Source organism: Anguilla anguilla, chromosome 11 (genome assembly GCF_013347855.1).
Source record: "Anguilla anguilla isolate fAngAng1 chromosome 11, fAngAng1.pri, whole genome shotgun sequence".
NCBI classification, from domain to species: domain Eukaryota; kingdom Metazoa; phylum Chordata; class Actinopteri; order Anguilliformes; family Anguillidae; genus Anguilla; species Anguilla anguilla.
In genome coordinates this window covers 1087276-1113856 of record NC_049211.1, presented here as the reverse complement: position 1 = coordinate 1113856, position 26581 = coordinate 1087276, and the positions used below count along the sequence as shown (strand labels likewise).

The window sequence follows — 26581 nt, the reverse complement described above, 5'->3', positions numbered from 1 at the left end:
GTTGATAGACATTAGCACTTTTGTTTTTTGATTTTCCAGACTATTTAAACGACACAGTACATGCTCTCCAGTTCAGTTGGGTTTCATGGATGCTCAGTAGCCAACAGATCCAGTGCAGATCAAGCTTCTAAGCAGCAACACAATTATTCTTTATCAATGTCAAGCTCTAGTGCAAAAAGGCGAGCATTTAACCGAAACAAATTAGACCTACTTTTCACTGATACTAAATCTAAATATTATCGAAATTGTACTAATTACTATTTTATGTCTCAGGGCTATTGCTGATGAATAAGCTACAAGTCGGGAAATTATGGAAGTTTTGAAGTGAAATGGTTGTTGCGAGAAACCATAGCTTATGTTCGACGAATGAAAAATACATTATCACTCTGTATTAGTGAAGTGTAGAATTAATTAACATCACTGCCGAGCTCCGTAAGCCCGACTCGAACGCGCGCAACAGAAGAGCTCATAAATACCCAGGCACTGACTAGCACATAAAACAGCGGAGATCAAAGCGGGTTGCCTCCGCTCAGTTTAACGCTTTTATGCGCTTCTGGGTATTATTTGTTTTATTTTGTTCCTGTTGTACACATGTAGGCTACGCGCCACTGTCTAGTTTTGTTAGGTAGCCCCCGTCAACAGTGGCTGTTTTTTTTTGCCCCAATTTAGTTGTTATACCAATTCCCCGTGTGTATCACACGGTCCTGGTCGATGCGCTATCCTCTGTCGGTCTGGGGAGGGTGTGGACTACCACATGCCTCCTCCGATACATGTGGAGTCGCCAGCCGCTTCTTTTCATCTGACAGCGAGGAGTTTCACTGGGAGAGCGTAACGCGTGCGGAGGTTCACGCAATCTCCCCCAGATCCCCTCCCTGCTGAACAGGCGCCCCGACCAACCAGTAGGAGTCGCTAATGCAACGATCAGGACTCATACCCTCACCGGCTTCCCGCCCGCAAACACTGCCAACTGTGTTCGTAGGAACGTCTGGCCAAGCCGGAAGTACCACTGCTGGGGATTGAACCCGGTCCTCTGAGCTGGTAGGCAAGTGCTTATACCTCTACACTACCCAGACGGCCCTAACAGGGTGATGTAAGGAAAGAACAGACTGAAATGAAGCCGGTCGGAAAGGAAACCAAAGATGGGTCACTGAGTAGGATCAATATGTTCAGAAACAGATGTTGAAAAAACTGTTCTAATGAGATCCATATTACAGCTCGTTGGATTACAACTTGATTTAAATTTAGGTCTATGGCTACAAAATGAGAATTGCCTATTTAAGAAGATAACAGTAATGTAAATAAACAGTGAAGCAACTTGGCTTGTAAAAATTGGAATAAGAAATTGAGTTCTGAAAAACCTTAATTCCCTTAAAATGTTTTTTGTCTTTGATACTCTATTGTACATGCATGCATTTATTTCATATCTTAGACAATTTGACAGGTGTAGAGATTGTCTCTTTATAAACGCCTCCAAACTGACTCATGTGATCGCTTGTCTGGCCCATATTTTCACCGTTCATTTCTCTAAAGTAGCGCCAGAATCGCACAATGCGCCAGGTTAGAGTACAAAGCTGGGTGGGCTCAAATCCCAAACCCCATTGGTCAACACCAAACTGGCACAGTGCCCAAGGATTTTATTGTCACACCTGCTGTTGCCCCGCCCAGCGCCTGATGACGCAAATGGGTTTAGTGGAGACAAAGAAATTACCAGCGAAGGGGATAAACATTGCAGTTTCACATTAAAAATCAAGCTGCACACAAACACACACACACACACACACACACATATACACGCACATATACACACACATACACATGCACATGCGCACACACACACACACACACACGCAGGCCAGCCAGATCAGTGCTTCAAGTCAATGAGAGAGAGAGATGACATCCTTCATACTGACCTGGGGTCAGCCAGATCTGTGCTGAAAGTGAAAGACAACCTCCCTGCCAGTGAAAGAGGATACCACTTCCTCGACTGCAGGAGGTTGCCAGTTTAACTCCGGTACAGTCCTAATAGTCTATTTTCATTTCATTTTCATCTCTCTCTCCTCCGTGGTGTACTCCATTTTGCTTTAATGAAATACATGACATTGTCAGAATTGATTTACTGTCAGAACGCATTACAATACCCGAATGCGTAGGAATAAAACATGTTTTTAAAGTCGGAGTTTGCAGCAATTCCATATTCTGTCGTTATCAGGCATTCAGCACACCTGACTATGATATAAAAATCATTAAATGAGGGATTTTTCTGGACTTTCTGAACAAGTTTATTTTAAGAGCATTGAAGAAATGGAATGTTTGCAGCGCAATGAAAACTCAATAACACAAACGGCATCAGTAGTCCCAGGTTAATTGGGAGCCGAAGTAAGATTGCGGGACTGCAGGTTTTTAAATGGAGCCTCTGTCTGACTCTTTATGAACTCACGGAGCCATTTTCTCTGCGGCTGCCTGTTGTGACTGATTACTCCTTTACTGAGAGCGTACTCAGGTCAGCATGCACCCACATCTGCTCACTGTCTGACCTGTTCCTGTGGCTCAGTCATCTCGGTCCTGTTGGCTCATTGTGAATATTCGCAAAGAGGCTTCGTGGTGATCCATGACCAGCACACCAAAATGATCAGCTCCATAACCTCCCCTCAACAACCAGAATCTCCTCTGCAAGGAGGATGGAAGGAAAGCAGAGGCACTCTCTCTGATCTCCCCCCCCCCCCCTCCCCCTGCACAGGTACGAGATTCGGGACACCCACCTGGTGGAGGAGAGCGTCCTGGAGACGCTGAAGGTCAAGGCGGACTTCCACAACTTCAAGCCCCGCCCCTTCAACATGCGGGAGTTCTACGACCGCTCCGGCCACAGCATCAGGGAGATGCTGCTGTCCTGCCGTTACCGTGGCAGCGAGTGCAGCGCGGAGGACTTCAGAGTGGTGAGTCTCCTGCTGCTCTCCGTCTGGCTCCGGATTGGCAGGAAGTGAGGTGTGAGACAGGAAGTTCTGTGCAGAAAGTGCATTAGGGGAAGACAAAAGAAGAGGGACAAGAGTGGTGTACAGGAAGCGCACTGGAACGTGAAAGCAAGGCTGTGGTCTGTGCGATCAGTGCTCTGTGATAAGTTTTCTGTTGCTTTGGTCTTTGTTGAATGGGTTAGGGTTCAGCTGGAGGGATGTGTTTATCCCGGCATGGAGAAGGGGCCAGGTGTGAAAGAGGAAATAGACATTCAGTTCTGGAGTGGGTCTCCCATGTGCCTTCCTGCTTAGTCTATCTCAGTCTATTTTGAATTATCTCTGTCTCAGTTTACCCCAGTCTGCCTTGAATTAGCTCAGTCTGTCTCAGTCTCCTCTGGCGCCTGAGCCTTTCAGTGAATGCAACTCTGTGTGTAGTGGTGAGGTCTGTAGTGCAGTCTGATTGATGGATGGATAGATCTGTGTGTGTGGAGGTGTGGCCTTTAGGTCTGTGGCTCATTCTGATTGGTGGATAGATGCAGCTTTGTGTGTGGAGGTGTGGCCTTTGGGTCTGTGGCTCATTCTGATTGGTGAATGGATGCAGCTCTGTGTGTGGAGGTGTGGCCTTTAGGTCTGTGGCTCATTCTGATTGGTGGATAGATGCAGCTTTGTGTGTGGAGGTGTGGCCTTTGGGTCTGTGGCTCATTCTGATTGGTGAGTGGATGCATCTCTGTGTGTGGAGGTGTGGCCTTTAGGTCTGTGGCTCATTCTGATTGGCATTTGGCAGATGGCGCCTTTGAGGTGAGAAACCCAGGTTGTGGGGGCTTTATGCTCCTGCTGAGGGTGATTTATTTTGGGGGGGGGGGGGGGGGGGGGGAGGGGGGTCCTCCCACTTTAATCTTTCACACCCTCACAGCGTGGGTGAGATGCACAGACAGCTTGCTCACGGCTTATTTCCCTGGGCAGGGGGGTGGAGGGGGGGTTGGGCTGGCTGCTGGCCAGCGGTGACTGTGCAGCCTCTGGCGGGGTCATGGGGGATAAGAGAGGAGTATCAGCTGTCCCGTTGTGTGAGATTCCGCCGTTATGCCCGTATCCCTTACCTGGACTGGCAAGGTTAGTGGGGTGACTGTCCCGCTCGGTCCGTCCCCCGAATCTGTGTTCCTAGTGCGCTGGTGCGGGGGCGGGGCGCGGGGCGGGGCGCTGGGCGGGCGCGGGGTGTCTGATGGGTGTTTAATAAAAAGTCCCGGGTTTTAATGAGGGCGGGGCAGTCTGCCAGTACTCCTGAGCTCCAGGCTCAGCTCACAGCTCTGTGTCAGCGATGCTTCAGAGCGCACCGCTTTCAGCCCAAACTGGCTCCAAAACCCTGGGTCTCCTGTACCTACTGTACCTACCCCCTTTACCTGGAGAACATGGGTACATTTCATAGCGACTAAACCAGGGGAGTCAGATCTTATCTGAAAAGGGACGGTGTGGGTGCAGAGTTTTGCTTTAGCCCGATGCTTAACACCTGATTTTATTTATCAAGGTCTTGACTGAAGACCATGATACGGTAATCAGTTGAATCAGGTGGCATGGTGCTGGGCTAAGACACAAAAACCTGCATCCCCACTGGCCCTTTTCCGTTAAATTTGGACACGCCCGGACTGAACTAACTCTGAGTAATAAACAGGCTGAAAGGAGTAAGAGCAGTGGTCTGTGGTGGATCTGAATCCCAGTGTTTACTGTTTACACACCAGAGGCCCGGCTGGTCTCTTCACCCCCCCCCCCCCCCCCCCCACACACACTTTTCAGATCGCCCATGATGGTGGGGGTGGGATCATTTTGTATTTTTCAGTTCCAGGACAAGTCGTCTCTTTTGTTCGCAGATTTTATGGAAAGTGATATGCTGTTTTAGGACCCCCCCCCCAATCGTTGGAGAATTCTTCGAGTTCACTTGCAGTATATTTATTTTTCCAGTTGTTTTTCTTTTCCTAATTAGCCGCTTCAGACAAACAAAGACGGTGAAGAAACCGGCTGAAAATCGGCTGTGCTGAGGTTGGGGAGCGAACTCCCACTCTCCTTATCTAACCTGCGCACATTTACCCTCCACACCTGCACACCGCTTTGAATGCGTGTATTCCACCGGCATGGATTTATGAGTGTAAACTGAAATGTGCAGCGTCAAAGCGTCTCTTAATTCTGCACGATTTAAATGGTTTTCCACCGTTTATTTAATGTGTTAATGTGTCGAGTGTGTTGATGTGTTGTGTGGCTTTCCAATAATGCAATCTGCTTTTTCCGTGAGGGAGATTGGTTCGTAAAAGTCACAGGCAAGCTCACCTGATAGTCCTGGGGAGTTTCTGCGCTTAGCTGCAAGTTTTCTGTCTTTATTTTATTTTACATGTTTCAGGATTGTTGTAAGAAAGGTCCTGTAAGACGTCGGCAGATGCAGTGTGTATTTTAGCTTCACCGTGGTGGGAAAAAAGATATGATGGATAATGTTCGCCGTGAGCCGTATGTTATAGGCTACTGAAGGATTTAACAGCGCTCTTTTGAAGCGACACGAGCGAAACCCTTCCGGCGTAGCGCTACGCGGTCCCCCCGGTTCCATCAAAGCTCGCGCGCGCTGAATTATATCAGTGTGTGAAACCGAAAGATTCCAATTATGGTGGCGAAATGCGCTAATTGCGGTTTTGTTCAAATTAAATGGCAATGACGCGATAGAGGTTTAATTAAAGAGCAATAATCTCCGCAGTAAAATAAGAGTGATTGTTAAACTTCTGACCGTCAATCATTAAAGCAATCTTTCTGCAAGTATTTTCCCCAAGGCAATTTTCGTGCTTGAGATGAGGACAAGGTTATTCGTCTGTAATTCATATGCTGCGATAGGTCGCGTGTAGGCTGTGTGCTTCGGAAAGTGACGTCACGTACCGTTCTGTCTAGTCCGCATTTTTTTAGAAGCGGCACTAAAAATGTCCAGTGCCTGTCATTCCCACGAAGCGGTGTCGGATTGCACTGTTTTCTCGATGAAATATTCATGATTTATTCATGACTGTATGACAGCGTAAGGAGATCTGTGCGTCAAATGACCTCTACGTGTACTGCCTGCCTGACTTTGAGCCAGAGCCGAAGCTCATGCACATTTTAAATATTGCACAACTTTACCGACACAGGCACGGGCGAATAGTTTAATCGTTAATGTTGATGTATGCGCACGCGCACTTCTGTCTCGCGGGGTGCATACAACCCAAGTGGCGCCAATGTAGTACTGCGGTCGCTCCTGAGAACTTCGCCTGTCTCAGCTGACTGCGAAATCACCATGATACCTTTGATTTCTATTCGCTCTTCTTTGTTCTCCAAAAGTTTACATTTCACAGAGTTTATTTCCATCTGTTTTCTTCCTCTTGTCATTTCCAATGAAAGTTCCTGAAAGGCATTATTTAACTATGAACTCTTGGTATTGAAATATCAGATAAAAATCTGCATATCCCACGTGTGCTGGGGAAGGGTAGTCTGTCTATCCTGGTTAACGATGGGCTGGCCTGTAAGGGCTGAAGTGCTGGACTGCAGTGTTGTTTCCTAAGCGGGTGTGGTGGGGGGGCTGAAGGCCACCGCACTGCGCTCTCCAGACCGCGCTCTCGACACTCAGAGCTCAGCGGTCTCTCTCTGCCATCACCGGGACACCGGTGAATTCCGTCCGAACCTCAGACGGAGGGAATGAAACAGCAAGCGCCGCTTTTAGGAAGCTGAAAGGGCCTTTTTTCGGTTCCTAAAATAGGTTTGAAAGCAGGGCTGCAGTTTGTGTGAGAGGGCCGGGCCCCGGCGCGGTCGGGCAGCGCTGTGATGTCACGGTTACTCTGAGAGCGCGGTGTAGCAGCGCTGGGATCTCACGGTTACTCTGAGAGCGCGGTGGAGCAGCGCTGGGATCTCACGGTTACTCTGAGAGCGCGGTGGAGCAGCGCTGGGATCTCACGGTTACCCTGAGAGCGCGGGGGAGCAGCGCTGGGATCTCACGGTTACTCTGAGAGCGCGGTGGAGCAGCGCTGGGATCTCACGGTTACTCTGAGCAGCGCTGGGATCACACGGTTACTCTGAGAGCGTGGGGGAGCAGCGCTGGGATCACACGGTTACCCTGAGAGCGCGGTGGAGCAGCGCTGGGATCTCACGGTTACTCTGAGCAGCGCTGGGATCTCACGGTTACTCTGAGAGCGCGGTGGAGCAGCGCTGGGATCACACGGTTACCCTGAGAGCGCGGTGGAGCAGCGCTGGGATCACACGGTTACTCTGAGAGCGCGGTGGAGCAGCGCTGGGATCACACGGTTACCCTGAGAGCGCGGTGGAGCAGCGCTGGGATCACACGGTTACTCTGAGAGCGCGGTGGAGCAGCGCTGGGATCACACGGTTACTCTGAGAGCGCGGTGGAGCAGCGCTGGGATCACACGGTTACTCTGAGAGCGCGGGGGAGCCGGTCCAGACGCCGGCGGCGGGTTTATTATCTTTTTTGTGGCTGTAATTTGAGCGAGCCGGACGTGTCCTCAGGACTCAGACATCAAACTTAATGAAAAAATAACAGAGAGCAGAAGCCCTCTGACTGGCTGCAGGAAGATGATGAAGATGATGAAGATGGAGATGGATCAACACCTAGGTGAGGAGGGGATTATAGACCCTACCTGCTCTGAGTGCCCCCCCCCCCCGCTCTCCTTTCTCCCCTCTTTCATCTCCCTCCCTCTTCTCCTGCTCTTTTTTTTTTTTTTTACCTCTATCTGACCTTTATTTCTCTCTCTACATTCTCCACCTACCTCCTCTCTCTCCCTCTCCCTCTCCCTAACTCTTTTTTTCTCCTTTTTTTCTCCTTTCTCTCAGGATTTAGAGATTCAGACAGGAGTTATGCAGTGTTGCCAGTTCATTATAGATCCCCTCTCTCTCTCTCGCTCTCTCCCTCTCCCCCATCTCTCTCTCTCTCCCTCTCCCCCCTCTCTCTTTCTCTTTCTCTCTCTCTCTCCCTCTCACTAAGCCGTACGGCTGCCTGACTCTTATCTTCTCAGTGCTGAAGACAAATTAGCAGCAGCTCGTGCTGATGAGCCTGGAGAGCAGCCAGCGAGCAGCCAGCGAGCAGCCAGCGAGCAGCCAGAGAGCAGCCAGAGAGCAGCCAGAGAGCAGCCAGAGAGCAGCAGTACCAGACACTGTGTAAATAAGGCTGTGAGAGGCCGCACTTCATTACACTGTATTACAAAATAACATATTACACTACATTACACAATATTACACAATATTACAATATACCATATTACACTACATTACACAATATTACAATATACCATATTACACTACATTACACAATATTACATAATATTACAATATACCATATTACACTACATTACACAATATTACACAATATTACAATATACCATATTACACTACATTACATTACACTACATTACACAATATTACAATATACCGTATTACAATACATTACATTACACTACATTACACAATATTACAATATACCATATTACACTACATTACACTACATTACACAATATTACAATATACCATATTACACTACATTACATTACACTACATTACACAATATTACAATATACCGTATTACAATACATTACACAATATTACACAATATTACAATATACCATATTACACTACATTACACTACATTACACAATATTACAATACGTCATATCACACTACATTAACACTACACTACATTACACTGCACTAAACTACACAATATTACAGTATACCATATTACATTACAATACACCATATTACACTACATTATTAACATTAGAGTGAATATGGGTGACTCTGCGGGCCTGGGAAGGGGGGGTGGTGTGTGAGTGTACTCCTCATCATAAAGACTGTCAGTTTTCACAAAAATTAGTTCAAACAAATCTTATAATTGAGAAATTTGTTCAAATCTGTTCTAATTTCCTTCTGTTATAATTTCTGAAAAAATCTTGTGTAAATTTGTAATTATTCTGGCCCGGTTTTAATTTCCCATTTAGCCTGTAGCTAAATACAGTAGCCTAAACGCGCAACGCTGTAACTAAGAAATAATGACAAAAGTATCTTGCAGTTTTATTGAGCAAAATACAACCAGCGAACATCATTACTCTGCCAATGGTGCCGTTCACAGCAATAAAACGACTCGCTAGAATGACTGTTGTTCAAATTAAAGAAGAAAATTTGAACACATGAGTCCATCATCAGTTTCCAGCAGCGGCATGGCCTTCCTAATCTAAACCCAACCGCACGTTCTCCTGCAGAGGGGTGGACAGTGGCAGCGTTGGCCTTCTGGGCTGCGTGTTGCCAGTGCCCACATACTACTGCCAGGGAAGGCCAGTCTGTGTGCGCAGTTAGTAATGAAGCACAACGCTCAGAGGGCATTTTGATGCAGCGCTCGGCGTGAGCGTCAAAGATTAGCGCTGAGCAGTGGAGACAGGGACAGGCTGCTGACTGACGGCTTGTTATCGCGGCTGCAGCGATGAAATCGATGTGGCGTACGGGCGAGAGGGTGTGAGTGATGGAGCAGCGGACACTTCGCTGACAGACCGTCTGCACAGAGAGCGGATACAGGAGAGTCAGGGAAGTGGAGATGACATCACTGTCAGAAAGAGCTGGGTGGGGAATCCACTGGGTGGAGTCTGTGTGTGCAGGACAGTGGGCGGAGTTTGTGCGTGCAGGACAGTGGGTGGAGTCTGTGTGTGCAGGACAGTGGGCGGAGTTTGTGTGTGCAGGAGCATGGGCGGAGTTAATGTTGTGTTAACAGTGGGAGTGGCTGGGGTGGAGGGAGGCGGAGTCCATGCGTGTAGGGGTGGAGGGTGGAGGGAGGCGGAGTCCAGGTGTGTGGTGGTGGAGGAAGGCGGAGTCCATGCGTGTTGGGGTGGAGGGTGGAGGGAGGTGGAGTCCATGCGTGTAGGGGTGGAGGGTGGAGGGAGGCGGAGTCCAGTCGTGTAGGGGTGGAGGGTGGAGGGAGGCGGAGTCCAGCCGTGTAGGGGTGGAGGGTGGAGGGAGGCGGAGTCCAGGTGTGTGGGGGTGGAGGGAGGCGGAGTCCAGGCGTGTTGGGGTGGAGGGAGGTGGAGTCCATGCGTGTAGGGGTGGAGGGTGGAGGGAGGCGGAGTCCAGCCGTGTAGGGGTGGAGGGTAGAGGGAGGCGGAGTCCAGCCGTGTAGGGGTGGAGGGTGGAGGGAGGCGGAGTCCAGGTGTGTAGGGGTGGAGGGTGGAGGGAGGCGGAGTCCAGCCGTGTAGGGGTGGAGGGTGGAGGGAGGCGGAGTCCATGCGTGTTGGGGTGGAGGGTGGAGGGAGGTGGAGTCCATGCGTGTAGGGGTGGAGGGTGGAGAGAGGCGGAGTCCAGCCGTGTAGGGGTGGAGGGTGGAGGGAGGCGGAGTCCATGCGTGTAGGGGTGGAGGGTGGAGGGAGGCGGAGTCCATGCGTGTAGGGGTGGAGGGTGGAGGGAGGCGGAGTCCAGGCGTGTGAGTGCGAGCAGGCGGCGGTGCTCTGGCGGAGAGCTTGTCTGCGCAGTGGCGCTCCTGTTGTTTTATTGCTCCTCCGTCACTGCTGCAGCGCTCAATCAGCGAGCGCGAGCGCGACTGAGCGTGTCTGAGCGGCCAGAGGCGCTAATGTTTCCACGGCGACTGCCTCCAACCAAAATAAATAACTGGTAATACATACAGCAGCGATGATGGAGGGCTCCCCCGTATAACATCCGCGCGTCTGGGAGAGTGGATCTGGCAGCAGCTCTGCTCTTTAAGCTGAAATCACACACTGACAGCTACACCCCCCCCAGCCCTGCTACAACCCCCCCAGACCTGCTACAGCCCCACCCCCCAGCCCTGCACAACCCCCCAGCCCTGCTACAGCTACAACCCCCAGCCCTACTACAGCTACAACCCCCAGCCCTGCTACAGCTACACCCCCCCAGCCCTGCACAACCCCCCAGCCCTGCTACAGCCCCACCCCCCCAGCCCTGCTACAGCCCCACCCCCCAGCCCTGCTACAGCCCCACCCCCCAGCCCTGCTACAGCTACACCCCCCAGCCCTGCTACAGCTACACCCCCCCAGCCCTGCTACAGCTCCACCCCCCCAGCCCTGCTACAACCCCCCCCAGCCCTGCTACAACCCCCCAGCCCTGCTACAGCTCCACCCCCCAGCCCTGCTACAGCCCCACCCCCCAGCCCTGCTACAGCTCCACCCCCCCAGCCCTGCTACAGCTCCACCCCCCCCAGCCCTGCTACAACCCCCCCCCAGCCCTGCTACAACCCCCCAGCCCTGCTACAGCTCCACCCCCCAGCCCTGCTACAACCCCCCAGCCCTGCTACAGCCCCACCCCCCAGCCCTGCTACAGCTACCCCCCCAGCCCTGCTACAGCTACCCCCCCAGCCCTGCTACAGCTCCACCCCCCAGCCCTGCTACAGCTCCACCCCCCAGCCCTGCTACAGCCCCCCATCCCTGCTACAGCTACAACCCCCCCAGCCCTGCTACAGCTCCACCCCCCAGCCCTGCTACAGCTACAACCCCCAGCCCTGCTACAGCTACACCCCCCAGCCCTGCTACAGCTCCACCCCCCAGCCCTGCTACAGCCCCACCCCCCCAGCCCTGCTACAGCTACTCCCCCCCAGCCCTGCTACAGCTACACCCCCCAGACCTGCTACAGCTAATTTAACAGAACTCAAAGTAAATATTTCGAAGTCAAAGCTGGAACTAGAATCAAATCACAGCACATGTATATTTAGCAATCGGTAATATATATTTTTGTAAACGTAGGATGGCTTTAGATATTCTCACTGCTGCGTTTCACAAGCTTTTCTGCTTCCAGTACAAAATGGCCGCCATACATTATGCATGTGCAACTGAGGACATTGTTGAATATACTTAATTGGTCAGCTTTGCTTTTAATTAAATTGATTAAGTTAGTAATGACTTGAACAGTTTCAATAAATTTCATTAGAAAAATAAAGTAAAACCAGCAAACGACAAAACTCGTGTCCGCGTGGGTTTCCTCCAGGTACTCTGGTTGCCTCCCACAGTCCAAAGACATGTGAGGTTAATTGGAGACTCTAAATTTCCCGTCCGTATGAGTGTGTGAGTGGATGGTGTGTGTGGCCTGTGATAGATTGGCGACCTGTCTGGGGTGTATTCCTTGCCCAATGCATGCTGGGAGCCACCCTGCCACCCTGAGCAGGAATATGCAGCTCAGATGAGGAATGGATGGAACAGTAGCGTGTTTTATTTTTTGTTTAGAGTGCAGCGATGCCCAGACAGAAGCCAGTTATGAAGGCCAGTGTAGGGATCAGAAGCGCTATCTGGCTGTGCGTGTGATTCAGGGGGAAAAAAGGCCCCTGGAGAAATTTGTCTTTGATCCGTGTCAGAGATACCCCCGTTAGCCCAGGGAGTTAAGAGCTGGGGGGGGGGGGGGGGGGCGGGCAGGCAGGAAGGGTGTGAAATGAAGGAGAGAGCATGATAGAAACAGAGTGAGAAAGAGAAAGATTGAGAGAGAAAGAGAGAGTGACAGAGTCAATTGAATGAAGCAAGGTCAAATCGTGTGGCTGGTTTTCTCTATGATGACATATTGAGCTAAAGAAAGGGAGAGGGAGAGGGAGAGGGAGGGAGAGAGAGAGAGAGGGAGTGAGGAAGTGGGGGAGAGAGAGAGGAAAGAGAGTGGGAGGGAGAGAGAGTGAGTGAGGGAGGGAGAGAGCCCATTGGCTGTTGTACTCACAGATTGCCAGGTCCCTTCTGAATTCTGAGTGCTTTCTGAGTCTCTGGTGTATGAGGGCAGAGGTTTGTGTCCGTGTGACATTTCCCGGAATCTATGTCTCTCTCCTTGGGAAAAGGGTAATATGCACCTGCCCTGTAACCGGTGAACAGCACCGAACTGCCAGATTCCTATCCATCTCCGTGAGAAACCTGGCCAATGCTTTCTCCCTGTCTTACAAAAAAACACACACAAGTTCTGCCAACTGCTTTTAAGCACTAATCAAAGGATTCCAATATGTAAATTATATTAGACTTTGTATTGCTTTGTTTATACACCTTAGTTGCTTTATGGGCGGTGAGTCATAAATTTAATCAAAGTCTGTCTGTCAGAGCCTCTGTTGCTAGGCAACCATTTGCTCCACCAACCAAGATGTGAAAAACCTGGCAGGTGTTTCGCTTGCTTAATATGCATGATCACCTGGAAAGATTCATTCTGAAAAAAAATATATATATACATATGCACCGATCAGCTGATAATCAGCCATTTTGGTGGCACAAGGGGGACCTATACAATATTAGGTAGGTGGTTTTAATGTTGTGTCTGATCGGTGTATATAGGTATTAATACATGGCTGAATTAAATTCAATTAAAGGTCCCATAATGACCTGCTCTCTTTCTGGTCCCCGCCCCCAAAATCCCTACCTGACCACTATCAGCCACACACCCCTTAAATCTTGGGGGTGGTCCTGGATGACCAACTGGACCTCAAGGAGCACATCAAGGCAACATCACGGTCCTGCAGATTCCTTCTGTACAACATCAGAAGTATTTGACCATACCTGACGACGCACTCCACCCAGCTGCTCGTCCAGGCTACGGTGACCTCTCGCCTTGATTACTGCAACTCTCTCCTTGCAAGCCTGCCAGCTTGTGCCATACAGCCACTACAGATGATTCAGAATGCCACTGCCCGACTCATCTACAACCTCCCCAAATTCTCCCACGTCACTCCTCTGCTGCGATCACTCCACTGGCTACTGGTCGCCGCCAGGATCCGGTTCAAAGCCCTGACCCTTGCCTACACCGCTGCCAACAGGACAGCCCCTATCTACTTGCAGGACATGACTCGATTTTATGTGCCTGCTCGACCACTCCGCTCTGTGGCAGCAGGGCGCCTTGTAACCCCTCCCACCCGCCCAAAGGGATCACAGAGGTTCTCCACCCTAGCTCCCCAGTGGTGGAACGAACTCCCTGTCCCTTTCCGAACCTCCCCCTCACTACCCATCTTCCGTCGTGGCCTGAAGACTCATCTCTTCAGACTATACCTAGACTAACCACCACCACGCTGTATATCTCACTCTAAATCCCCCCCCCCCCTTTTTCATGACACTTGTTACATGTTGCCCCATCCCAGCACTTTTTGGTAATTTGTATTTGTCCTAATACTGTAGCTTATTCTTCTGCCTAGTTGGCTTTGCAGAGGTTAGGTCTGAATAGTGTTCACTGTGTGAACTAAACTGTGTTCTTGGCTAGAAATAGCTGTACAAAATAAGTATTGTATCTTACTGAACCTGTGTTTAGTAGTTGTCTATGACCATGAAATGCACTTTTTGTACGTCGCTTTGGATAAAAGCATCTGCCAAATAAATGTAATGTAAAAATGTAATGTAAAGGAACAGACATCTCGGTTTCCCCCCTTCCCAATAAACTCCTCTCTGTGGTAGCGTAGTGGTGGAGTAGAGAGACAAGGTACCTATTTCATAAACAAGTGTCATTTTTGGATGCAGGCCCAACACCCCACAGTCAGCTCCCAGATTGCATTTGTTGAAAACTGAAATTTGTCGAGCTGGATCCTCTAGGGTTCATCATTACATTTCTGAAGCACAATAAAAATGTTGTTTTGACTTAAGTGATTAAAGACCAATACACATGGGCTGCTGGGTAGCTGATCCTGTTAAGGCTCTGTTCCAGTGTGTGGATGGGCCCCATGGTCTGGTATCTGTTAAGGCTCTGTTCCAGAGTGTGGATGGGCCCCATGGTCTGGTATCTGTTAAGGCTCTGTTCCAGAGTGTGGATGGGCCCCATGGTCTGGTATCTGTTAAGGCTCTGTTCCAGTGTGTGGATGGGCCCCATGGTCTGGTATCTGTTAAGGCTCTGTTCCAGTGTGTGGATGGGCCCCATGGTCTAGTATCTGTTAAGGCTCTGTTCCAGTGTGTGGATGGGCCCCATGGTCTGGTATCTGTTAAGGCTCTGTTCCAGTGTGTGGATGGGCCCCATGGTCTGGTATCTGTTAAGGCTTTGTTCCAGTGTGTGGATGGTCCCCACGGTCTGGTATCTGTTAAGGCTCTGTCCCAGTGTGTGGATGGGCCCCATGGTCTGGTATCTGTTAAGGCTCTGTTCCAGTGTGTGGATGGTCCCCACAGTCTGGCATCTGTTAAGGCTCTGTCCCAGTGTGTGGATGGGCCCCATGGTCTGGTATCTGTTAGGGCTCTGCTCCAGTGTGTGGATGGGCCCCATGGTCTGGTATCTGTTAAGGCTCTGCTCCAGTGTGTGGATGGGCCCCATGGTCTGGTATCTGTTAAGGCTCTGCTCCAGTGTGTGGATGGGCCCCATGGTCTGGTATCTGTTAAGGCTCTGTTCCAGTGTGTGGATGGGCCCCATGGTCTGGTACCTGTTAAGGCTCTGCTCCAGTGTGTGGATGGGCCCCATGGTCTGGTATCTGTTAAGGCTCTGTTCCAGTGTGTGGATGGGCCCCATGGTCTGGTATCTGTTAGGGCTCTGCTCCAGTGTGTGGATGGGCCCCATGGTCTGGTATCTGTTAAGGCTCTGTTCCAGTGTGTGGATGGGCCCCATGGTCTGGTATCTGTTAAGGCTCTGCTCCAGTGTGTGGATGGGCCCCATGGTCTAGTATCTGTTAAGGCTCTGTTCCAGTGTGTGGATGGGCCCCATGGTCTGGTATCCTGCCTGACTCCCCTCTGTTTCCTGCTTTATTGTTGAAGCTAGTGCAGACCATCCGCATTGGCCTGAACTTATACCTGGTGCAGACGTATTTGTCCTCAGTGAATATTTCATTGTCTTGGCAGCCGAATCAGGCGGAGTCTTTTGCTCTGATACTGCTCTGCTCTCTCTGGATGAGATATAGTCTGTATTTCCTGCACTGTTGACAGGTGGGCCCATGAATGCACTTGTGTATAACCGTCTGCAGTGGTAGATTAAGGATCGTATTGAGTTATACTGGTGCCTCCCAGATGGTGCTAATGCTTTATATTCCCTAATGCTTTAGATTCATACTCACAGAAGTAGCTCTTCTGTCTGCATTAGACAACTGGCAGCTCATTCAGTGAAAACACTTCCAGCGAACAGAGCCTGTTTGTCTGCAAACTTTTTAGTTACGCTGATAAATGAAATGAGCGAGCTCTTATGTCTGAAGTGGAGTGATGTTCTCTTCTCTCGGATGTGATTGTGGGCGTGGCGGTGTCGTCCATTGTTTTTTTTTGTTTTTTGTTGTGTCTTCGCCGCGGTGTGTTTTTCATCGCACGGGGAAGTGAGATCCTGAGTGAGTGGAGAGAGAGAGAGAGAGAGAGACGTGTGAATGGGTCTTTGATTGAACGCCTCCCCTGAGCGCTGGGTAATTTAGACTTCAGATGCGCACTGGAGGATGGAAAGAAGGGGAAAACGGAGGAGTGGGTGAAGGGTGGACAGGTGAAAGGAGGGAGAGTGATGAGCAGGCTCCCCTTGCTTCTCTGAGAAGCGTTGCGTTGGACACTTTCCCCCACCGTTACAGCTCATTATCCCGCCTTAGAAATCCCATTTCTCATCCCCGTCAGAATAACAGGAGAGGAAAGAACCATGTGCTACAGGCGTGTATGCACAGCAGGAGTGGACTGGGTTACACAGCCTGTGAGGTAAAGCACCAGTACCTGAACCCCACGCTCTGGTCATCCTGTAATGGTGTTTTTTTCGGTACCTGGACTTGTTTAAACGTTGGTTGTCCGTTGTTCCTGTTGGAGTCCGGCTCTGTTTAGAGGTTGGTTGGGGGTCCTGCCACCGTGGACGCCTCTGTGCCTGTCCCCCAAATCTGCCACTGTCCAGCCCCCACGGTCCTGCCCCCCCCGGACGCCTCTGTGCCCCTCCCCCAAATCTGCCACTGTCCCACACCTACGGACGCTCCTGTGTGCACGGCGTCCCCCTAAATCTGCCACGGTCCAGCCCCCCCCGGACGCCCCTGTGCGCACCCCCAAATCTGCCACTGTCCCACACCTACGGACGCTCCTGTGTGCACGGCGTCCCCCTAAATCTGCCACGGTCCAGCCCCCACGGTCCAGCCCCCCCCGGACGCCCCTGTGCGCACCCCCTAATCTGCACAGGGTGCTCTCTCCTCCAGAGGCTGTTATTGGGGTTTTTATGATTTATGTGCTTTATCACAGCGGCTCGGCCATTCCGCCTTAAACTGGATCCCTCCTCAGTCTGAACCTCGCGCCAGCGCCAGAGCTGACGGGCGCGAGCGGCGGGAGCGTACGCGTGAGGAAGAGGAGCGCGAGCGGCGCGAGCGTACGCGTGAGGAAGAGGAGCGCGAGCGGTGGGAGCGTACGCGTGAGGAAGAGGAGCGCTGAGCGCGGGCGGCGGGAACGTACGCGTGAGGAAGAGGAGCGCGAGCGGCGCGAGGAAGAGGAGCGCTGAGCGTGGGCGGAGGGAACGTACGCGTGAGGAAGAGGAGCGCTGAGCGCAAGCGTACGCGTGAGGAAGAGGAGCGCGAGCGTACGCGTGAGGAAGAGGAGCGCTGAGCGCGAGCGCTGGTGATTGGCTTACTGAACGGGGAGACGCCTGATGTGCTGGCTGGGGGCGGGTTGGCGGGTTGCCGGTGTGAAAGGGGAGATCTCTGCTTTATTTCAACAGAAGATTAAATTAAACTAAAAACGTGCTTTTGAATTCAGAGCTGTTTTCTGCCTAACCTCTGCATAATCTCCTCATAACCTCCACACCCTGCACGCTCTACTGCTTTGACTCTTTCCCTTGCTCTTTCAAGTACCCCCTCTCTTTCTCTCTCTGTTCATCTATCTCTCTCCCTCACTCCCTCTCCTTCTCTCTCTCTCTCCCTCCCTCCCTCTCTCTCTCTCGCTCTCACTCAAAATGCAAATTCAAAACCAGTATGTTTTATTGACATGACAAGATATTTCTTGTACTGCCAAAGCACAAACATATACAAAGGAACACATAAACATAAATCCAGACAAACAGTGTAAACATCCTAATATGCCCACTGGTTGTCCCTCTGTTATGCTACGTACGATGTTACGTAGTTTGCGGCAAGTCCAATGCATTTTCTGTGTTCCCCTAATAAATAGGGGATCTCTCTCTCTCTCTCACACTCTCTCTCTCTCCTTTTCTCTCTCTCTCTCTCTCTCTCACACACTCTCACTCTCTCCTTTTCTCTCTCTCTCTCTCTCTCTCTCTGTGAGCATGTAAGGCAGTAAAGGAGAGAGGATGGGGCGTTTGGGGTCAGAGCAGACTAAAGGACCTGCTGAGTTGACTGACGGGGGCTCTCATGTTGGCTTGTGTGGCTACAGAACTCTGTCTGCAAGCACCTGTGTGTTCAGAGCATTATGAACGCTCACCTGTGGCCAAAACAAGCACCTGTGTGTGTTTAGAGCATTCTGTATGTGTGTGAGTGTGTATGTGCAGAAGTACTTTAGTGTGCATGTATGTGTGTGAGTGTGTATGTGCTGATGTACTTTAGTGTGCCTGTATGTGTGTGAGTGTGTATGTGCAGAAGTACTTTAGTGTGCCTGTATGTGTGTGAGTGTGTGTGTGCTGGAGTACTTTAGTGTGCCTGTATGTGTGTGTGTGTGTGTGCTGGAGTACTTTAGTGTGCCTGTATGTGTGTGAGTGTGTATGTGCTGAAGTACTTTAGTGTGCCTGTATGTGTGTGAGTGTGTGTGTACTGGAGTACTTTAGTGTGCCTGTATGTGTGTGAGTGTGTGTGTGCTGAGCGAGAGAGTTTAAGCACACAGGTGTATAGAGAGAGGGAGTGTCTGATTATGCAGACGGATGGAGAGAGAGAGGGAGTGTCTGATTATGCAGACGGATGGAGAGAGAGAGGGAGCGTATCAGCATGCAGACGGATGGAGAGAGAGGGGGAGTCTGAGCATGCAGACGGATGGAGAGAGAGAGTGAGTGTATCAGCGTGCAGACTGATGGAGAGAGAGAGGGAGCGTCTGAGCATGCAGACGGATGGAGAGAGAGAGTGAGTGTATCAGCGTGCAGACTGATGGAGAGAGAGAGGGAGCGTCTGATTATGCAGATGGATGGAGAGAGAGAGAGAGCGTCTGAGCATGCAGACGGATGGAGAGAGAGAGGGAGCGTCTGAGCATGCAGACGGATGGAGAGAGAGAGTGAGTGTATCAGCGTGCAGACGGATGGAGAGAGAGAGAGAGCGTCTGAGCATGCAGACGGATGGAGAGAGAGAGAGAGTGTATCAGCGTGCAGACTGATGGAGAGAGAGAGGGAGCGTCTGATTATGCAGACGGATGGAGAGAGAGGGAGAGTCTGAGCATGCAGACGGATGGAGAGAGAGAGGGAGAGTCTGAGCATGCAGACGGATGGAGAGAGAGAGGGAGAGGGAGCGTCTGAGCATGCAGACGGATGGAGAGAGAGAGGGAGTGTATCAGCGTGCAGACGGATGGAGAGAGAGAGGGAGCGTCTGAGCATGCAGACGGATGGAGAGAGAGGGAGAGTCTGAGCATGCAGACGGATGGAGAGAGAGAGGGGGAGTGTATCAGTGTGCAGACGGATGGAGAGAGAGAGGGAGCGTCTGAGCATGCAGACGGATGGAGAGAGAGAGGGGGAGTGTATCAGTGTGCAGACGGATGGAGAGAGAGAGGGAGCGTCTGAGCATGCAGACGGATGGAGAGAGAGAGGGAGTGTATCAGCGTGCAGACGGATGGAGAGAGAGAGGGAGCGTCTGAGCATGCAGACGGATGGAGAGAGAGAGTGAGTGTATCAGCGTGCAGACGGATGGAGAGAGAGAGGGAGCGTCTGAGCGTGCAGACGGATGGAGAGAGAGAGGGGGAGTCTGAGCGTGCAGACGGATGGAGAGAGAGTGAGTGTATCAGTGTGCAGACGGATGGAGAGAGAGGGAGCGTCTGAGCATGCAGACGGATGGAGAGAGAGTGAGTGTATCAGTGTGCAGACGGATGGAGGGAGAGAGAGAGCGAGAGAGAGAGAGAGAGAGGGAGAGAGGGAGAGTCTGAGCATGCAGACGGATGGAGAGAGAGAGAGGGAGCGTCTGAGCATGCAGACGGATGGAGAGAGAGAGTGAGTGTATCAGCGTGCAGACGGATGGAGAGAGAGAGAGAGTGTATCAGCGTGCAGACGGATGGAGAGAGAGGGAGAGAGGGAGAGAGGGAGAGAGGGAGGAGAGGACAATGCCAAGCACTGCCTCTTAGCCCCCCCGCTCGCCCACCTGCCCGCCGTTCCCATGACAACGGTGCACCTTCCTCATGCCTCATTGGAGCAACCTGTTTATTTCACTGTATTTTTTCATCGTTTTTGGGAAAGGAGCCTTCTCTCACACGTGTGAGAGCTGGTCTGTCCTGAGATCCAGGCGTTAGAAATCCCCGCTGCAGCTCACCCGAGATCGGTCAGGTCACACCGTGCTCCGCGTCACCTGATGGAGAGGTATAGCTGAACAAACTGGCACTGACTCACCTGCACTGACTCACCTGCTCTCACCTGCACTGGCTCACTTGCTATCACTGGCCCAGACTCACGTGCTCTCACTGACACTGACTCACCTGCTCTAGCTGACATTGACTCACCTGCTCTCACCTGCACTGACTCACCTGCACTGACTCACCTGCTCTCACTGGTGCTGGCCCTGCATTTGCAGTGGAATCCAGGAGATTGTACCACAGTCAGTTTCCAGGGGTTCTGAAACCTGGTCCCGAAAGTGTATTTTTTGTTTTAGACCACAAACCACAAATGCCCCCCCCCCACCTGAAGTTGTCAGAAACTTCGGGGCTAATCACAAACAGAAGGTGGATGTTCCTGAACATTGATTTTTTTTTTTTTACTCCAGAAAGTGAATCTCTTTATTATCATTTTTGTGAAATAGCCATTCAAACTCGTGTTAATAAGTTTAAGAAACGCATTATGGTGGGTCTAAAGCACATGTTTTCAACAACCCTAATTGATTGAAGGCTGTAAGAAAAACCAGCGGACAGAGAGGACCCCCCCACCCGCAACCGGGCCTAATGAACCCCCCCACCCCCACCCCACCCCACCCTAATGGATGCCCTCCTCCCCCCCTAATGGACACTTAGGTGCTGATGTACTTCAAGTCCCTCTGGTCCGAATGATTAAATGCTCCGGAAATGTAAGTCTTTGGTTACATTATCTGGACAGTTGCTTAAAACCCTCACATTCACACTAATTACCCCCCCCCCCCCCCCACACACACTGATTCACATTCCCTTCTTCCACTACTTCTCCTGTCCATCCTATAATACCCCCTCTGTGTTCCCTTCCACATGTTCATTCTAGTGTCGAATGATCACCCATCGCCGGTGCATTATGGCCTGACCATTACACTCTCATTAATGGCTAAAAATGTCGGTGGTTTGCGAATCTCGGCCTTGTCTTTATGCGCTCATCGTAAGTCGCTCTGGATAAGAACGTCGGCTCAATCCCTAAGATGTAAGTGTAGTTGTAAAATAACGTTCCTAACTCCGCTTTCAGGAATCCTGGACCGTTAGAGTTTGGCCTCTGGGCTATGGCAGAAAGAGAGAGGGAGAGGGGGAGTACAAAGTGAAAGAGAGACTGTACACAGTGCTGGTAAAGATGGAAAGACCAGGCAGGGCTATAGAAAAAATGGGAGGATGACAGATTGTAAGCGGGCGAGGAGGGAGTGAGAGAGAGAGGGCGGGAGAGGGAGTGAGAGAGAGAGGGCGAGGAGGGAGTGAGAGAGAGAGGGCGGGTTGATCTGAAGACCGAGTTCCTTTGAGCTGGAAGTTCAGGTTCTGTCGTTTGAATATCATCACAAGCGGGAATATGCTCGAGCGTGAGCTCTACAAAGGCACAGCTGTGAATCTGCCCGGGGTGCTGAGCATGAAGCGCAATTAAGCGCCTCTCACACGAAAACGCTCCCCGCGCCCCGAACAGCCCGACTCCCAGACCCGCTCCGCGTCTGAAACAGCGGTAAAGGAGCCGCCCGCTCTCATCTCCCCCCATCAGCCCCAGGAGATGGTTGTTTGAGTCCTTCGCGTGCGTGATTCTCCTGCTTCCTGGGCTGTGTGTGAATCTGGCCTTTTGTGAGAAAGAGAATCGGTTTTTTAATGAAAATTCTTGTTAGACACGAACTTCCCGCGAACACTCTGGCCTTCTCCATGCCAGCAGGCCTTTAGATATGCTCTTTCTGCTCAGGAGTCAGGTGTGCCTCAGTCAGTACGTCTCACTGTAATTCTCCCTGTAAGGATAGTCAGTCATTGCATGGATTCAGGCAGCAGTGTGGTACCACGGTTACTGAGCTTCTTGAAGCTCAGAGGTTGCAGGTAGGATTCTCTGCTGGGGCAGCCTTGAGTGAGGTGCTTCACCTCTGTTGCCTCAGTAAAATATCCAGCTCTGTAAATGAATTGTGTGTAACTAATATAAAATGCTGCTGCGCAAGTTGTTTGGGGTAAGAATCTAAATGCAAATATGAAGTTAAGATAGATGCTCAGGAGTTCAGAGCTGGAACAAAAGCAGAGGGGTGTAGAGGGCCCCTGGGGGCTGAATGTTTGAACCTTGTGAAGACCTGCCTTGTGGGGACATGCTCTGTGGGGACCTGCCTCGTGGGGACATGCTCTGTGAGGACCTGCCTCGTGGTGACATGCTCTGTGGGGACCTGCCTTGTGGGGGACATGCTCTGTGGGGACCTGCCTTGTGGGGACATGCTCTGTGGGGACCTGCCTCGTGGGGACATGCTCTATGGAGACCTGCCTTGTGGGGGACATGCTCTGTGGGGACCTGCCTTGTGGGGACATGCTCTGAAGGGACCGGCCTCGTGGAGGACATGCTCTGTGGGGACATGCTCTGTGGGGACCTGCCTTGTGGGGACATGCTTTGTGGGGACTGTGTGTATGTTCTGAGGCCTCAGATTCTCTATGGCATCCAGGCGTTCATCTCCTGCATTCCAACTGGGGGCAACTGAGGGGCAACTGAGGGGCAACTGTTCTCCCTGGCCCTTGTCCCAGGGCATTATTGAAATGAGACACATTATGAGACACATTCTCAATGGACCTTTCCTGGTTAAATAAAGGATAAAAAAACAATGGGAGGCTCTGATTGTTAACAGAAGTTTCTGGAGTTTCTGACAGTTTATAGATATTCCTGTTGTGTTCATCAGACAGAGCATTCAACGCCCTTGGGAACAGCCCCTCGTGAATATTTGTAAGAGGTGGAGTTGTTCAGCGCTAAGAACACAGAGCTGACGATTTGGTTATTCTGTAGAATCTGTAATGAGTGGCAGGCCAGTGTAATGGGTAGGGGATTTGGTGTGTAACCTAAAAGTGGTGGGTTTTATTCCCAGGTAAGACACTAGCAAGACTTTTAACCTGCATTGCTACAGTATATATTCAGCTGTATGAATGGATTCTGTGTAAGGAAAGGCTTTACATAAACGTTGTGTGAGTCACTCTGGATAAGAGCATCTGCTACACTGCATGTAATGTGCTACGCTAATGTAAGGTTACATTTTGTTGACCTTTGAACTGAATGTCCCCCCTGCGTTTGCCGTGATTCAGTTAAACAGCCATCCTGGGGTGAGTGGACGAATATCCCACCAAACAGACATGGAGCTTATCGATTGACCCTCGACCCCCATTTCTAGCACAGCGGGGGGTGGGGGGTCAATGCATTGACCTCTCTTTCTGCTGCTGGGTGATACTGTGTTACACTGATGTATGTTCTCATTGGCTGTTAGTTGCTGTGTTACACTGATACGTGTGCTCATTGGCTATGAGATGCTGTGTTACACTGATACGTGTGCTCATTGGCTGTGAGATGCTGTGGTACACTGCACTGATAAATGTTCTCATTGGCTGTGAGATGCTGTTACACTGATACGTGTATTCATTTGGGGGGCTTTTATCTAATGACTCTAATGTTCTGATCAGTAAATGTTCTTCAGCAATGTGTGAGTGAGTGTGTGTGAGTGTGTGTGTGTGTGTGTGTGTGTGTGAGTGAGTGTATGTGTGTGTATGTGAGTGAGCGTGTGTGTGTATGTGTGTGAATGAGTGTGTGTGTTTATGTGTGTGAATGAGTGTGTGTGTGTGTTTATGTGTGTGAATTAGCGTGTGTGTGTAAGTGTGTGAGTGAGTGTATGTGAGTGTGTGTGTGTGTGTGTGTGTTTACCACTCCGTGTCTTACAGTTGTTGCATCGCTCAGTAAAGCTCAGTTTACAGCAAGAACACTAAATATAACTGTAACTATAAAAATAAAAGATAAATGGCTCAGCTGCCTCCACACCCGAGAACAATTAATGACGGTGCACCTGTCAGTCGCCCCCCCCCCCCCCCCCACGCGTCCCCCGGGTGCGGACAGCACGGCAGCGAGTGAGCCGGTTTTATCACAGGAGCTGTTTTCCATGAACGTCCTCTGTGGATCACGCATAGAGCGTCTTTATCACTGCACTGTGCACACTTTCCTTCCTTTGAATTGGAACGCTTTTTTTTTTTATAGCTATCGGTCCCGGCGGAATGTGTGCATTTCCTGGCTGGGAGGCCGGAGGGCATTATGGGATTTGTTGTTTCTCCCCCCCTCCTCCCCCACACTTGTGTGTTATTTCATGCATAATTTGGCGCGGTTGGAGTCCTCAGCTCCGCTGGTGGCTGTAAATGAGGCGCCCGGCTCTCGTTTCGCCCGCAGGTACCCCCCCCCCCCCGCTCCATGCACACAGGGTCGCTGCACACAGTCACCATCATGCGCGCTGTCACGAACGCAATCATCTCCCCTCTGCGAGAAGCTGAATTTAGCAACATCACACCGACACGCGGCTGGTTTACCAATCCCTCTGGCCCTCATCCTCTCCTGCTGAGGAAGAAAGCTGACTCAGCGACTCTGTGATTCTCCTGAAAACGTCTTTTTGTGTTCAGCTGAAATAATTAACTGGGGATGAACACCAGTGTGCACAGGGGGGTCCAGGGCTAGAGTGGTGGGACCCCTGAAAATTAAGGGACGACAGCATCTCATCTGCTCTGTTATGTTCCCATAACAGAAAAACGAGCTGAAAATGTGTGAGAACAGAATCCATGCGCTCTTATGTTGACGCATAGGCAGCGTGCAGAACGCTGGCTAATGCAGATATCAAAATGAAACTCTCTGACAGCTCTGTTTACACGGAGACAGCTGAAGTCACGATCACGTCTCCTTCTGTGGTTCCAGTCCGTCATCTGTGTGGCCTGTTATTTATTTACACTTAATTACTAAAGATTTTACCGCTGTCAGCTGCCTCATTAGCACCGTCTCCCAAGTGAGCTCCAGGTTAGAACCCCTTCTCCTGACTGAGCTCCAGGTTTGGGCCCCTTCTCCTGACCGAGCTCCAGGTTTGGGCCCCTTCTCCTGACCGAGCTCCAGGTTTGAGCCCCTTCTCCTGACCGAGCTCCAGGTTTGAGCCCCTTCTCCTGACCGAGCTCTCGGTTTGAGCCCCTTCTCCTGACCGAGCTCCAGGTTTGAGCCCCTTCTCCTGACCGAGCTCCAGGTTTGAGCCCCTTCTCCTGACCGAGCTCCAGGTTTGAGCCCCTTCTCCTGACCGAGCTCCAGGTTTGAGCCCCTTCTCCTGACCGAGCTCCAGGTTTGAGCCCCTTCTCCTGACCGAGCTCCAGGTTTGAGCCCCTTCTCCTGACCGAGCTCCAGGTTTGAGCCCCTTCTCCTGACCGAGCTCCAGGTTTGAGCCCCTTCTCCTGAATGAGCTCCAGGTTTGAGCCCCTTCTCCTGAACGAGCTCCAGGTTTGAGCCCCTTCTCCTGACCGAGCTCCAGGTTTGAGCCCCTTCTCCTGACCGAGCTCCAGGTTTGAGCCCCTTCTCCTGACCGAGCTCCAGGTTTGAGCCCCTTCTCCTGACCGAGCTCCAGGTTTGAGCCCCTTCTCCTGACCGAGCTCCAGGTTTGAGCCCCTTCTCCTGACCGAGCTCCAGGTTTGAGCCCCTTCTCCTGACCGAGCTCCAGGTTTGAGCCCCTTCTCCTGAGCGAGCTCCAGGTTTGAGCCCCTTCTCCTGACCGAGCTCCAGGTTTGAGCCCCTTCTCCTGAGCGAGCTCCAGGTTTGAGCCCCTTCTCCTGACTGAGCTCCAGGTTTGAGCCCCTTCTCCTGACCGAGCTCCAGGTTTGAGCCCCTTCTCCTGAATGAGCTCCAGGTTTGAGCCCCTTCTCCTGAATGAGCTCCAGGTTTGAGCCCCTTCTCCTGAACGAGCTCCAGGTTTGAGCCCCTTCTCCTGACCGAGCTCCAGGTTTGAGCCCCTTCTCCTGACCGAGCTCCAGGTTTGAGCCCCTTCTCCTGAGCGAGCTCCAGGTTTGAGCCCCTTCTCCTGACCGAGCTCCAGGTTTGAGCCCCTTCTCCTGAATGAGCTCCAGGTTTGATTCCCTTCTCCTGAACGAGCTCCAGGTTTGAGCCCCTTCTCCTGACCGAGCTCCAGGTTTGAGCCCCTTCTCCTGACCGAGCTCCAGGTTTGAGCCCCTTCTCCTGACCGAGCTCCAGGTTTGAGCCCCTTCTCCTGACTGAGCTCCAGGTTTGAGCCCCTTCTCCTGAGCGAGCTCCAGGTTTGAGCCCCTTCTCTTCTGGATTGAGCCTTACATCGCCATGCTTCCAGTATTCCTGTTATTTTACTGCTGGGTTTAGACACATATATAACAATAAATATTATTGTTTCATATAGTAGTGACACATTCCATTTTTTTTTATTGTTGTTTTGTTTTTAG

The 26581-nt window shown here is 51.2% G+C and overlaps 1 protein-coding gene across 2 annotated transcripts in view; it reads left to right on the top strand.

Moving 5' to 3' along the window:
• LOC118208281 (acid-sensing ion channel 1-like) overlaps nucleotides 1-26581 on the top strand; it is a 98860-nt gene that overhangs the window by 10125 nt on the left and 62154 nt on the right. For both annotated transcript variants that reach the window (XM_035382799.1, XM_035382798.1), the window contains exon 3: nucleotides 2738-2933. In XM_035382799.1, coding sequence (XP_035238690.1) covers nucleotides 2738-2933 — 196 coding nt within the window. The remainder of the gene's footprint in view (nucleotides 1-2737; nucleotides 2934-26581) is intronic.